At 38.0% G+C, this 14814-nt stretch overlaps 1 protein-coding gene across 1 annotated transcript; it reads left to right on the plus strand.

Moving 5' to 3' along the window:
* Positions 1-270: 270 nt before the first annotated feature.
* LOC140362139 (E3 ubiquitin-protein ligase RNF19B-like) lies at positions 271-14081 on the plus strand. The gene is made up of 7 exons (XM_072448194.1): positions 271-418; positions 1241-1403; positions 4467-4584; positions 6354-6494; positions 7197-7386; positions 8410-8541; positions 9035-14081. The coding sequence occupies exons 1-7, from the start codon at positions 321-323 to the stop codon at positions 9432-9434; spliced, it is 1242 nt and encodes a 413-aa protein (XP_072304295.1). The 5' UTR covers positions 271-320; the 3' UTR covers positions 9435-14081.
* Positions 14082-14814: the final 733 nt, after the last annotated feature.

The raw sequence follows: 14814 nt of genomic DNA on the forward strand, positions 1-14814 counted from the left end.
TGATGATGATGAGCTTAAACAATCACTCGTGTTTCTCTTTCTAAAATTAAACTCTGAAATAGTAAATTGTTCATATAACTACATTTAAACTGAGCCTTTTTGACGCTGCAGTGAACATAACACAGAATAAACACATTTTAATGGTTTTCTTCTTCTTCTTTGGTGTTTTATGGCGGTTGGAATCAAATAGTTACATTACCGCCACCTGTTGTTACTTTTAATGACTTTAATGAAGGATGTTGTTGTAATGACAGACATGTGTGTCGTCCTCAGCTGATGACATCAAGCCGTGCCCTCGCTGTGGCGCTTACATCATCAAAATGAACGACGGCAGCTGTAATCACATGACCTGCGCCGTCTGCGGCTGTGAGTTCTGCTGGCTCTGTATGAAGGAGATCTCTGACCTGCACTACCTCAGGTGAACCACACGTGTTTCATGTCAAGCGTCTGATTTAATGTTTTATGTTTTACCTGACTTAGGACAATTTAGCTTTTGTTCACACTCTGGCATATTTATGTTGAAGTTGCTGCTGACACGTTGATTTATATGCACTCTGTCATGTCCTAATTCAAATAACAAATACAAATTAAATATATGCAAAGCTTGTACACGTGCCTATTATATACTGCTAGATTATAGTAACAATTTTATGTTTATTTTTATGTCGTATTTTTTTATTTATTAATTTTATTCATTTTATTCATTTTATTCATTTTATTCATTTTAATTATTATTTTATTTTTTTATGTATTTTATTTTTTCGTAGTATTATTATTGTTATTTTTTATTTAAAAATAATAATAATACAAAATTAATAATAAAAAATGAAAATGAATAAAATGTATTTTATTTATTTTAAATTCGGATTATTATTTTATTTATTTACTTGCTTGTAGCAAAAGTAGCCCAAATGCTACTCAAGTTTGTTCATGTTAAAGGTGCACTATGTAACTTTCCTGGTGCATGTCTTGCATTATGTAAAATTACTTTTTGGGTGTTTTATTTTTAGGACAGTCCACCAGAAAACATAACATGCCTTTAAATCAAAATAAAACTGCTCAACTACAAGCAAATAGTGCTATATATTTTAGCAAAAAAAACAGCAAAGAAAAGTGAATTCTTTCAACTGAACTACTTCATACTTTAGACAGTATCTGGACCATTACTCGACGAAATGTAATCGAGTACAAATGCATTCTCTCTGACCTTTAACCTCCCCCTCTCGCCCCGCCCCTCCAGTCCGTCCGGGTGCACGTTTTGGGGGAAGAAGCCGTGGAGCAGGAAGAAGAAGATCCTGTGGCAGCTCGGGACGCTGATTGGAGCGCCGGTCGGGATCACGCTCATCGCCGGGATCGCCGTGCCCGCCATGGTCATCGGGATCCCTGTGTACGTCGGGCGAAAGGTGAGTCGTGTTCAGTTTACACTCTCACTTACTCAAACATTACCTGAAACTAATCAATGGTAAATGTAATAGACACTTATTGTTTGAACATTTCATGAACTTGAGGGAGTTTAAACAAAATTAGCTTCCTTTGTACACAGTTTATAAGGCGTTGATAAGCACGTGTTTGTTGTTTTTAAGTTCAATTACTCAAATGTTAATAAGATGTGTGTATGTGAATAAACCAAGTACAAGATGTTTTTAATAAGCTGCACATTTCTATAAACTGTCGAGTGATAAACGCTTGTAAATTAAGGGTTATAAACAAATAACAAGTGCTTATTATTAACGCATTATAAGTCGTTTATGAATAAACCTTATTTTAAAGCCCAATTTCCCTTGAGCTAAACATTTTTTCTAATTGAACAAAATCTAGAAAATATATATAATTTTGATAAGATAAGATAAGCTTTATTTGTCCCACAATGGGGAAATTCCACTGTTGCAACACAAAGTAGGCACAAAAGTAAATAATAAAAAACAAATAACTTATGAAAAACTTTTAAAAAAACACTCTTAAAAAACTCGTATTTAAAAAAAACATGTGCTCTTAATAAAAAGTAAAAAATACAGTTTTATTTAGTCTTGATGTTTTATTTATTATTTATTTTAAACTGTTTCTTTGCCCTTTATCCAGGTGTAAAAATAAACCGACGTCAGACTAATAGTTTGGATTTTGGACGTGAATTATTAATTGTTAAATGTATGTTTTAGCTTTTTATTTTTTACAAACTTTTAACTTTTTTCTGTTTATCAAATGTTTCTCCTCCTGTGGGAACCAAACGGACACATGATGCTCAGTGTGCACTTTACACGCCGTTATCGCTGTGTGTTTCTGCTAATCGCGCACAGATACGACTTAATGCAGATTTAAGTTCACATTCGCGCGGCCAGTTCCCTTGAAGTTCGTCCGTGGCAGGGAAACAGGAAACAGACACGCTCGACCGCAAAGAACAAACGGAAAGACCATAGCATTCTGCAAAGTGTCATTTTGGCTCTAACGCAATAGAGTTTTCAGCAAATAATAATGGCATTTGTGAGCGGAGACAGAAGACAAGTATATTATTATGTGTAGTTTGTCAAAAAAGCATTGTCCATCTTTTTTTTTCATTTTTTTTATTTTTTTTTTAACGATTTGATGCAACAAGGGCTTATATTAAAAATGAAACCAAAAGCACACATACTTTTTCCCTATGATGATGATGTTTCCTGGCAACAGAATGTGCTCCTTTTAAAAACAAAAATGTAAATCTTAATTGTGTTTTAACAGAAAGCTTGGCTCAGAGTCGTTTTTGTCCATGTTTTTATCAAATTGCAACCGTACGTCCTGTTTATCCTCCAATCGTGAGCTGATTTGTCGATTTATTACGCTCGTCTTTGTGCTAAACTCCACTATGAAACGTGACACGGTGTGATGTGGCGCCGTCCTCTGGTTGTTATTTGTACTGCGCCTCGTCCTTTTGTTTTTAATTGTTGGATTTTCATGCGTATTTTCCCTGATTTCCTCTGATTCTCTGGCCGGTTGTCTGCATTAGTCCTAATCCCTCCAAATGTTCGAGGGATTTGTCGTTCTCGATCACTGATTAACGCTTCAGAACTGCACGAGGGTCGGAAAGACGAGTTTTGGCCTGTTATCGGGGACGTTTAGCAGTCTTCAATAAACTCCCGTACAACCAAGGCCATTTTAGTCCCTCTATTCAAATGTATGATGAATACTGCAATGTAAACTGGGGCTGCAACGCTTAATCCACTAAATGTGACTGTTTATTGATTGATTTAAACAAAAGCATGTAAGTCCTCAGAAACCGTTCATACACACTCGTACGTCACAGTAGATAACAAAACAAACCAACAAGAAGTAAAAAAATAAACAGTAAAATGTCATCACAAAGAAACGGATGACACAAAACTCACCAAGAAAAATGACATTCGGACTTAGCCACACTTAAAGTCTAAATTAGACTTTAATTTGACTTTAATTGTGCCATGATTATGTTTCTTTTGTTGTTTAGTTGATCTATTTTGTTGTTGCGTTAGTCTATTTGTCATTTCATTTTGGTCGTGTTCTGTTTGTTTTGTCTTTTATAATTAATCTTTTTCAATGGAAAAATTCAATTAATTCTAGAGGGCAAATATTCCATTTCTTGCTATGCTCCGATAACTTCTTATTCCTTGTTTACAATTATACTTTCCAAAGTTTACAGATGACAAATTGAGCTTTTAAAACGTCGCAAACATAAATTTGATCTTGTTCCAGCTCTAAAAAGCTATACAAACGATTAATCGCATGCGAAAAGACATTTTTATAACAAAGACAAAAACAGCGTGATTACATCAAAATGTCAAAGAAGAATAAACATGTTTCATCAGTAATAAGCTTTATTTGTAAATACTCTCTGTCCAGAAGCCTTCAGTCGCCATTAAACAGTTAACATTTGTATGGTTTATTTAAAAAGCCTCAATGTGCAACCGAAATAATCGTGTATCAAGAAAACAAATGACACAAACATCACCAACAATTGAGGACTAGACTGATAGAAAAAAATATATTCAGACTTACCGTATTTTCTGCACTATAAGCCTTTAATTTTCTCAAAAAACTAGAGTGCGCTTTATATATGGATTAATTCTGGTTGTGCTTACTGACCTCCAAGCGATTTTGTGTGGTGCACGTTTTGTTTCGCTTAATGCGCCTTATATATGAAAAATTATTGAAAATAGACCACAGTGCGCCTTAAAATCCAGTGCACCTTATAGTGCAGAAAATACGGTAATTTGAAAATGGACAAATTTGACAATATTTTGACTAACTGGGACTTTTATTTATATCATTATCATATTGTGACATTATTATTATTTTTCATTATTCCTATTAGTATTATTATTGTTGTCCTGCTCTTTTTTTATTTAAAAACTTTAAAAATGAACATAAATAATGGTGTATCGCTGTCCATTAGAACAATCGTCAGTTTCCGTTATTATCGATCGCTATAACACTTTCCCCGCCCCTTTCTCTCTCTGCAGATCCACGCTCATTACGAACCGAAGAAATCGTCGTCTCGTCACCGTAGGAACCTGGCGATCACAGGAGGCGTGGCCCTGTCCATCATCACGGCCCCGGTCATCGCTGCCGTCAGCGTCGGTACGTGTCCGCTCCGGAGTATTGATATTGCAGTATTGGCAAACGCAGTAATTGATATTGTGACAAACTGAACGTGTTGCCATGACGACAAGATCCTTTTATTGTAGTCTGCCTTACAACAAACAAATCCATACCCCTTTTATTTTTCACATTTTTATTTTATTTTTATTTTCAATCCAAAACCTTATATATAGGCAAGGCAAGTTTATTTGTAGAGCACATTTCATACACAAGGCAATTCAAAGTGCTTCACACAGCAGGAAAAATGCATTCAAATCACAAAGAAATTACAGAAACAGAAATACAATAAAATTAACTAAATTAAAAATTATCAATCCAACTGATTTTCTAAACTAATAAAATCACAAACAAAAGAGAAGAGTGCAAAGATAAAAATTAACTACAATAAAATTAACTAAATTAAAAATTATCAATCCAACTGATTTTCTAAACTAATAAAATCACAAACAAAAGAGAAGAGTGCAAAGAAAAAATCCTTTCAGTCATATGCGCAGCTAAACAAAACTGTTTTTAGCTTAGATTTGAACATTGTCAGAGTTGAAGCCTGTCTCACATCTTCAGGAAGAATGTTCCAGATTTTAGCTGCATAAAACTGAAACGCAGATTCCCCATGTTTTGTCCTGACTCTGGCACCAGCAGGAGGCCGGTCCCTGAGGTCCTCAGAGTCCGAGATGGTTCATATGGCACTAACATATCCAAGATGTACTTTGGTGCTAGGCCATGGAGAGACTTGTACACAAGCAGAGCTGCTTTAAAGTCTCTTCTCTGAGCCACAGGGAGCCAGTGCAGAGACCTGAGAACAGGACTAATGTGATCATACTTCCTGGTTCTAGTCAGGACCCGAGCAGCAGCGTTCTGGATGTACTGCAGCTGTTTTACAACTCGTTTGGAGAGGCCAGTGAGCAGGCCGTTACAGTCTAATCTACTGGAGACAAACGCATGGATAAGTCTCTCCAAATCTGGTTTTGACACTATATTTTTGATTTTGGCAATGTTTTTTAGATGGTAAAAAGCTGCTGATGTTATTGATTTGACGTGGCAATTAAAGTTCAAGTCTGAGTCCATTATTACCCCCAGATTTCTAATTTGGTTTGTAGGTTATATATATATACACATTTGAACACATTTACACATTTTGTTTATAGTAAAATCCTATAAAAGTGTTTATTAAAACTAAAACTAAAAATGAAAGATATATGGTGATATTTCTGTACTTTTTATGATTAATTTGACAGACATTTCACATTTTTCAGATTATTAAACCCCAGTTTATATATTCAAAGACATGTTTTAACACGTTTCTGTTTGACTGACATAATATCATCTGAAAATGTCGCGGCATCAGATTTTAGTTTTATTGTGAGGAAAAAACATCACGATTTAACAGTTTTTCACGATTATTGAGACTGTGACAAAACAACAGTGAAAATAAAGTTATTAAATGTGACAAAAACAGACAGATTAAAAAAAGTCTATTAGGTCTATTTTTTGGGCAATAGATTTAACTAAAAACACTTAATTTTGCATCTAAAATGTTCACCATTATTATATATGTTTTATCCTTACGATTATATTGTGACTTGAATAATCACTATTGTTGTCGGGGCACTCAAACTTCAAACTTGTACATTTTGCAGTGTCTTTTCCAAACATAAATAATCCCAGTGTTATTATTTTAAATGTTTTTTGAGCCCTTGACCGTGTCTTGTTTGTACTATTCCAGTACTTTGACAGTTCTCTGCTCTCAGGCATCGGCGTCCCGATCATGCTGGCGTACGTGTACGGCGTGGTGCCCATCTCGCTGTGCCGGGGCGGCGGCTGCGGCGTGAGCCGAGGGAAAGGCCGCGGCGTCAGGATCGACTTTGACGAGGACGACGGACCAATCACAGGTCAGAAAACAGGACGGTGGATTAGATTATGATTACAGGCCCTAGTGAGTGTTTCAGCATTGGACGTGTGTAAATGAGATAAGTCCATTATTTATGTTTCTTTGTATATTTGTATTCAATTTTACAATAAAATATATGTAGGAGTTTTTTCTAATATCTGAAATATTTCTTCTTATGTTCTTAAGTTCACAAAGTGGCTTTTCACTGTTGTAAAAAATAAAAACATACATGTATCTATAAATTAAATTCTGGCATAATTCTGTAAACATACAGACATTTTTAAAAAAAAATTTGGCCTCCTTTTTCTATTTTTTACCCCTGAGTCTGTTTAAAAAGACAAATCTGATGCACTGAAGATGAACTGGACACACGGGCTCACACAGACCGGGGCAGTGCGGGACAAATTTACAAATATCAGCAACATTTTCTATATCAGACCAATAAGATGTCTTGGAAAACCCCACCGATATTGCTGATAACCGATACACCATTCCTACACAATATATTTTCATGTTTATTTACGAGTTTACTGAAAATTACACAAGGAGTCTATCTATATATCTATCTTTCTATTTTAACCGTACTCCATGCACTTATTCATCTGCCGACTCTGTGCATCCATAAAGCATCTTAAATGAGGTGAAAAGCTCTTATTTATGACATCATTTATTACATTATCTCACATATAACCTGTTTCTCCAGTGGCCGACGCGTGGAGGGCCCTGAAGTCGCCCAGCCTGGGCGAGAGCAGCCTGGACGGAGCAGTGAGCGGCCTCAGCACCACGTCCCCCAGCGAGGGCGTGTCCGTGGCCCCCGGAGCGCTCAGCGACACGCCGCACTTCAACACGCTGGCAGGGGGCGCTCTCGGCACGCGCACCGGCAAATACAGCAGGTGAACCTACTGACGGCGGGAGGAAAGCGCAACCTCGTCGTGTTTTTGACATTAAAAAGTGTGCCGCAAAGTGAATTTTTCAACGCGTCAGGCCTTAACGTCTGAGAGAAAACTGAAATATTGACTGCTAAAATATTAAAAAGCAACATTTTAGAACATGGAGACAGGACATTATATTGCAATTATAATGGAAGCCTTTGTGTTTTGCTGATTACGACCGTTGAATTCATGTTTTTGATTTGATTTAGATTGAAATTGCAGCTCTATAACTTAGAATATTGATCTTTATTGAGCAGAAACATTGAAACTTGTGCAAAAATACAGGACAAAGTAGTGATTAAGGGTGTGTTCTTGTCCTGGTTTAGTCCTGATCCAGTCCACATTTATTTCTGGGTTAAAGGAGTGGCCCCAGTACATAGATATTGCAAAAAGCAGTGTCTATGGTCAAAATGAGACCGCTGTGTGCTCGTATTATCCTCCAGAGAAGCAGAAAATGCTACTTTCTGTTTGCAGGCTAGTTCTTGTTAACATGCTTGTTGTTAGCTTGCTAGTTGTTGTTAGCTTGCTAGTTGTTGTTAGCGTGCTAGTTGTTTTTAGCGTGCTAGTTGTTGTTAGCATGCTAGTTGTTGTTAGCTTGCTAGTTGTTGTTACACTTGGATACCAACCGCCATAAAACACCAAAGAAGATGACGAAGAAGAAGTTGTTGTTTGCGTGCTAGTTGTTGTTAGCTTGCTATGCTAGTTGTTGTTAGCATTCTAGTTGTTGTTAGCTTTACCATGACAGCAAACCACTACTCTGGCCTCTGAAAGTTGTTAAATACACTTATAAAACTCATCGCGGTGAATAAATACGATGTTAGGAAAGTGTAGAATAACTTTGGACCGCTGCAGATAGATTTAAAATGAATTATTAGTTCATTAGTTAGTTCTTGTTTCAAAGACAATAAAATCAGGCACGATTGATGTTTGAAGTGTGTCATTGTGAACGCTCCTTAAACATAACGTTGCATGGTGTTCTTCCAGGCTGGAGGTTCAGGCCGGGGAGCTGAAGGAGCCGCTGCAGAGGGAGACGGGGAGCCTGGGGGCCGGGAGCGACTGTGCCAGCACCAGAGGCATGGCCGGCTCCATCATCTCCTCCTACACGCTGCCCGACAGGTGAGGACACTCTGGAATAAGTCTGGAATCAGTTAAATAAGTCAAAAAGTGATTGAATTAAGTAGTATTGATCTTGATTTTACTTGATTTTGATTTTCTTAAAAACAAGATTCTTCTTCCGCTTCCTCTTCTTCCAATGACAATAAAAGTTACTTATTTGACTCCAGGGCTGGACCGCGATCACCGGTGTAACAAATTCCCATTATTATTAGCACTTTTCTGTCATATATGGGCTATTAAATCTATTATTTCAATCATTTCATGTCATCTTTATTCAGGACGGACGTGCAGACACATGGTCCACAGCCAAGACAATAAAAAAACTGAAATTATAAAGTTGCGGAGGCCGGATTAAAACAGAAAATGCCCCACTAATGCAAATAAAATGCACACAAGATGAATAGTGAGCCCCTAAACGGCACTAAAGAGCCTTAACTTTGACGATTTTTAGATGTATACTTGTTTATTTACCTCCCTTTGGTCTCCTCTGCAGGGAGTGCACAAACCTGGAGATCCAGGTGGACATCGAGACCAAACCCAGTCACCTGTGTCTCACCAGTGAAGAGGACCTCACGCCTCCGGTCGCCTCCGCCGTCGCCCCGGCATCGGGAGCGGACGAGCCCCAGGACTGCAGCTCCCGGCGGGGCGGCACGCTCGGCCTCTCCCCCGGCGCCTCGCTCCGGGACGGCCTCCGGGACGTGACTCTGGCCCAGCCCGAGAGCATCCGCAGCGACCTGGAAATGTCGGACACTCAGTCGGACGATATCGCCGAGCTCACCTCCGACGACTGCGACTCGCCGCGGCCCAAGGCGTGCCCGGCGTCCTGCCGCGCCACGCACCCCTCCACAGAAGGCCTTCAGCACTGTCCCGACAACGTGATCCTCTACGTCTGAGGACTGACCTGTGCACGCGGCCAAAACGGACGTCTTACACTCGCTTCAATTCAGAATACACTATTTTAGTCGTTTTTACTCATTTGAGCAAAATTATTTGACTTATTTTCGAGTATTTCTGACTGCGTTTGAGACATTTTACTTAGGGATGGACGATATATCGGTCTGAGTGTTGGTATCGGCCGATATCGGAGGGTTTTCGTCGATATTGAGTAAAAAGAAGAAGAAAATAGAGGGGGACATGGCTGGTGCCCCACATGTCATCAGATTAGTCTTTTTGAATAGATGAAAGAGTAAACATGGAAATAAGAGAACAATTGGGCTAAACACGTGACCGTATATTTACACAATCATTACTATTTTACATCTCAGAAGTCAATTTGAGATCTTTACGTCAAATAGATTTGTGATTCATGCCTTGCTGTGGATTTTAAAATGTAAATATCGGTTTAAAAAGAAATACTGACAGTTATTGACTTGCTTTTATGCCAGTGGAGTCAGACATTTGCACAAAAGTTAAACGTGAATAGCTGTAACATGTTTTCCTACTGCTAAAAAAATAAATACAGGATAAATAAAGGTAATACAACATACTTTTTATTGTTAAAAGGCACATTACGATTGAAAAACCCTCCGATCACGGCTGCTTTTTGTTGTTTTTTGTGGTAATTGTCTGTTTACGAGGGAAAATGTAAAGAAACTCAGAAATATCAGAAAACACCTCAAACGTTTACGACTCTGAATTGAAGCGTTTTGTGGACGTTTCTTTTCAGTGCGTTACACCGACCGCAGTGTCTCCTCTCGGCCCTTTCCATCATTGGGAACTGCTTTATTTGGAAAAAAAAACAAGACATTTTAAACGGTTTACCTTGTTAAAAGAAATGGCCTCTACCTCCGAAGTTTCTAAGTTCTCGGTGCAAAAAATGCCTTGGCTCTTTTAGCAAAAACAAAAAAAAAGAGGTACATATTTGTAGTTTATGACAAATGAAAAGACAGTGGACGGTTCTGGGTGAGACTGGATTTGCACACACTCTTGGTTCTACTCTCGGTTCCGTTTGTGTTTGAAATCACCGTGACGACGTGTCGGCTGCAGAGCATGAGTTGGCATGAAAGGGCAGCGCGGCGGGAGAGTGTCGGTGAACGGAGGCGCGCTCGAATTACACGGACAAATACGGAAACAGGAAGAGGCGACGAGCTTTGGCAACGACCAGGAAGACGAGACGGTGTCGGTTCAGATGACGTGTGGCGTCGTTTAACTCTTTTCTTTATCATAATGTCGATTATTGCTTCAGAAATAAGTGTCATTTAGTGTAAACTATTAAATGGCGACGGTTTCGAGACATCCAGACATAATATTGTATCCAAACTAGAACAGCAGGACTAGTTTTATTCTTTTCGGTTATTTTTTATTACTATTTAAATGATTTGATATGATTTTAATTTACTTATTGTTGTATAAATGTGGTGCAACAATCTATTTTGAAGCCTCAATTTAGTTTTCAAAGTGGGAATTTTTAAATATTTTTTACAAGATTATTTATATTCTGGAAAAAGACCCCAAAATAATGTTGTAAAAGCTGTAAAAGAAATACATTTTTACAGGGCCGTTTGTAGGAAGTGGCGAGGGGGGCACAGGCCACCCACACACAGTCCGACGCGGTATATTAGGCGTAAATAACCTCTTTTTTGCAATTCTACTGATAATATTGCACCAAATTATATAAAAAATTATTAAATAGACATTTAAAACAATTATCTACTCTAAATTTGAATGTTAAATTCTCAAAATGATCACGTTGAAGACTCCAAAACTGTGCAAAAGCATCTGAAAACTCCTCGTTCTCGCGCACAAACACAAGGAAAAGTGGTTTTAAACTTCTTTTTGCTCCTTTTCATTCTCTCTAATATTATTTAAACGTCTGAACTCACTGTTGAAATCATCGAATGTGCATCGAACAAAACCACAAGTGCCAGAAAACGACTGAAACTGTAAATCCAGTTTAGTGACGTTCTGCGTTCGTCACACGTTTACTTCCTGGTCGTCGTCGAATCTCTGCGCTCTGATTGGCTCTCGCTGTACACGATATTCTCACTTGTATTGCGTGTTGACTGTGCATTTCCTCTGTTTACAGATGTTTCCGGTCAAACCATTGTAAACTATTGATGTTTTTGTGCTTTAAGGGACGTTTGCGCGCGAATGAACGTCCCTTTAAAACGAACGGAGAAAAGGTCGCACATGGCTACGTTTACATGCGCAGAGTAATCGGACTACGCGGTTCCCGGCCCGATCGTAGTCCGATTTCTCCATGATCAGACATCCGGTCGGAGTCCCGGGTTCACATTGCCTCTTTAAACTCCCGTTACGATCGTAGCGCGCCCGTTTTCTCTCGCTCCGCGCACGTAAACGCCCAGGTTTTATCGAATGTATCGTCCGTTTTATTTTTTTTTCTCCCAGTTTTGTTTTGGAATGAGCACTCGTTGCACTTTATCGAAACCGTATCTTGAATCTTTTTGTTGCCGCTGTGATGTTTCAGCTTCGTCGTGACGGACGTTTCCGCGGCGCAACCAAAAAAAACCATCACCGCCACGAGCCTTTTGCGAACGATTCAAATGTAAGACTTTTTCTCTCTTTTTTTGCCGTTTTCCCGACACTTTTCGCACAACTCACGCCGTCCAAAGACCCGCGTTGATTTGGTAGCACTTTACTTTGAAAAACCACGGTAACTACAGTGTGATTAATGGTACTGACGTGGTTATTACTGTTCTGTTATTTCAAGGAGAAAAATAATGTGGTTTGGAGCAGAATTCAGAATTTGGAAGAAGAAATTTGACTTTTTTGCACGTTAAATTTCATTGATTAAACTTCTGGCTCGTTTATGTTCATTAAATTAACGCTGAATTGCAAGATTTATTTGTTTTTGAAAAGAAATAGAATTGAAAATGGAGATGAATCATAGTGAAGGGGAAAAAACACTGTATCGCCCAGCTCTGATTTCAATTCGCTTATTTCGTAAAATGATTAATACATCAATATTCAGAAATTGTAAAGTATTTTCTCTAAATAGCTCAGTTTCCGTGCTGTTCTAGGCTGCGTTCAAGACTTCTTTTGGTCTTGTTCTAGTCCTAGTTTAGTTTTGTCCAGGTTTAGCTCCGGTTTTAACACCAATTTGTTGTTTAAAAAATAGAAAAAGATAATTAATTGAATCTAGATAACGATTTGAACAGGAAACGATACAAAAACCAGGACAAAATGTGATCTTTTCTGAACAGTTTTGAAATGATCTCGAGCAGAATAAAAACACGCAGTTGAAATATTAGCATTAGCAGTATAACCCGACTGTAACGTAAAGTGCTACCAACTTCAACTCAGCGAACCCTCGACTCTCACAACATGATAACGACAAAAAACTAAATGTATCTGTGTTTACATCGTGAGCGTCATTCAAACGCAGGAGGATCTGTTTTATGGCCTTAAGGAAACGCGTTTGAATCGTTATATTTGTCTGATAATCGTCTCTTTGTTGAACGTTTCGCCGTCTTACGCATCAGTCGTGGATAAGCTCCTGTTTCATTGTATCACGGTCTGGCTTTAGCTTTCATCACCTCTGTGCTTCTGTTCTGCGGGTTTCACCAGGTTTAGCGCCCCCTATAGACAGTGACCGGTACTCACCACAAACCCAAAATGAAATGGGTTGTAATTGTTTTCGCCGTTTATTTATTTCGGTTGCTAAGTCGTTTTCATTTCACACTGCGAATTGGAATTAGGTCGGTTTGAGTGTCTCGCCCGAGGACTCGAACCGTGTGTTCTTCGGTTGTCGTGCAAACGCTTCGCCGACTGCACCGCTGCGTTTTGGAAAATAGCGTTGAAAATCTAAAATTGTGAAATTGTCATATTGTTATATCATGAAAACGTCGAAATTTAGATAGAAACTGTGCATAATTGTCTGATTTTGCAAACAAATAATTCACTTTAAATATTTGCAAACAACAAAAAACATTTCAAATTCCAAAATGGAGGCAAAAGTGATGAAAAGAAAAGTGAAAAACTGGGATTAAACTCAGAATATGACAAAATATGACGAATCTAGATGATTTTGAAAAAGAAAAGTGATATTAGAGCCCGGTTTAAAGACATTTACAATTTAATTTAACATTTGTTTATTTAGTGGGAGATTTAGTCAGACACAAAGCATTTTCGATGAAAGAAAAATCCAGATTTTTTGGGTTTTACTGGACAAATACTCGAAAAAATCGTATTAGAGCAGCCAACAAGTTTTTCATTTTATCCACAGATGTCTTACAGACTTTACCTCAAATACAGTTTTAAGGCTAAAAAAGTGTTGTTTGTCATTGAAAATCAAACTAATTTCACATTTCTAATCTGGAACTTCAAAACGCTTGACTATTTTGTCTTGTAAAAAACAATCAATGCGTTTGTAGTTGCTCTTGAAAGTACCTTAAACCGTCTACAGGGGGCGCCACGCAGCTCTATTTCCCACCGCTTATTATGGCCTGTAATGCACGAATGTACCAGAGGGGGAGACAAACGCCCGCCGAGCGTTTCCACAGCAGTATTGAAGTGTTACTGTGCGTTTGTTTGATCACGGGGAATGTGAACGACAAGATGTGGAATAAAACAATCCGATGTTGCACCAAAATACTGACTTTGTTTATTCTTTTATACATTTATTACCAGCAAAATACAATATATTTACAAGAAATGAACAGAAATCGCAGGAAAACGAACCGATGGCATAACATCATTTGTGCAAATCGTGACCTTGTCGGTGTGGAAAAGTTCAGTGAGCAACATTTTCCACCACGTTTAGGACAATAACATAAAAATATACGTTGTTTATTTAAATTTGACACTTTTCTTAACATTTTTACAACAAGGCAACTTTATCGGTTTTACTTTCTACAACAATCTCAATTTAAAAACGTTTACTTGGTTTGTACAAAGTGGCGATTTAGGTGAAATTTCCATGTTTTTTAATGTTTTTAGGAACAAAATGTAGTTTATAACTCAAAGAAGACAATATTTTCCTATTGTTAGCCATTAGTTAGCGCAAAGAAACCTCAAATCAAGAATTTATTTTCTCAGTTTGTGTCTGTTCGAGTCAAAAACGACACTTCTTTTTCTGCAATAATTCTCTATATTTCTTTTTTAATCACCGTATATAGATTTCTGTGTGTTCCGGAGTCATTTACATATTCAAAATGACCAAAACTGCATCATAACCGCATCAATCCAAGTTTCAAAGTGTTCGTAACATTCATCGTTTGAGACTGACCGCTAAGTTAAAGGTACAATACGCAACTTTTTTTACAGGCATGTGTTCGTTTTGCCCTGGAATCTCGAGAGCGCTGGGTTTTTCCA

The sequence above is a fragment of the Eucyclogobius newberryi genome, unplaced genomic scaffold (genome assembly GCF_026437365.1).
Source record: "Eucyclogobius newberryi isolate DKJ021-1_F unplaced genomic scaffold, fEucNew1.0.hap1 SCAF_16, whole genome shotgun sequence".
Taxonomy (NCBI): domain Eukaryota; kingdom Metazoa; phylum Chordata; class Actinopteri; order Gobiiformes; family Gobiidae; genus Eucyclogobius; species Eucyclogobius newberryi.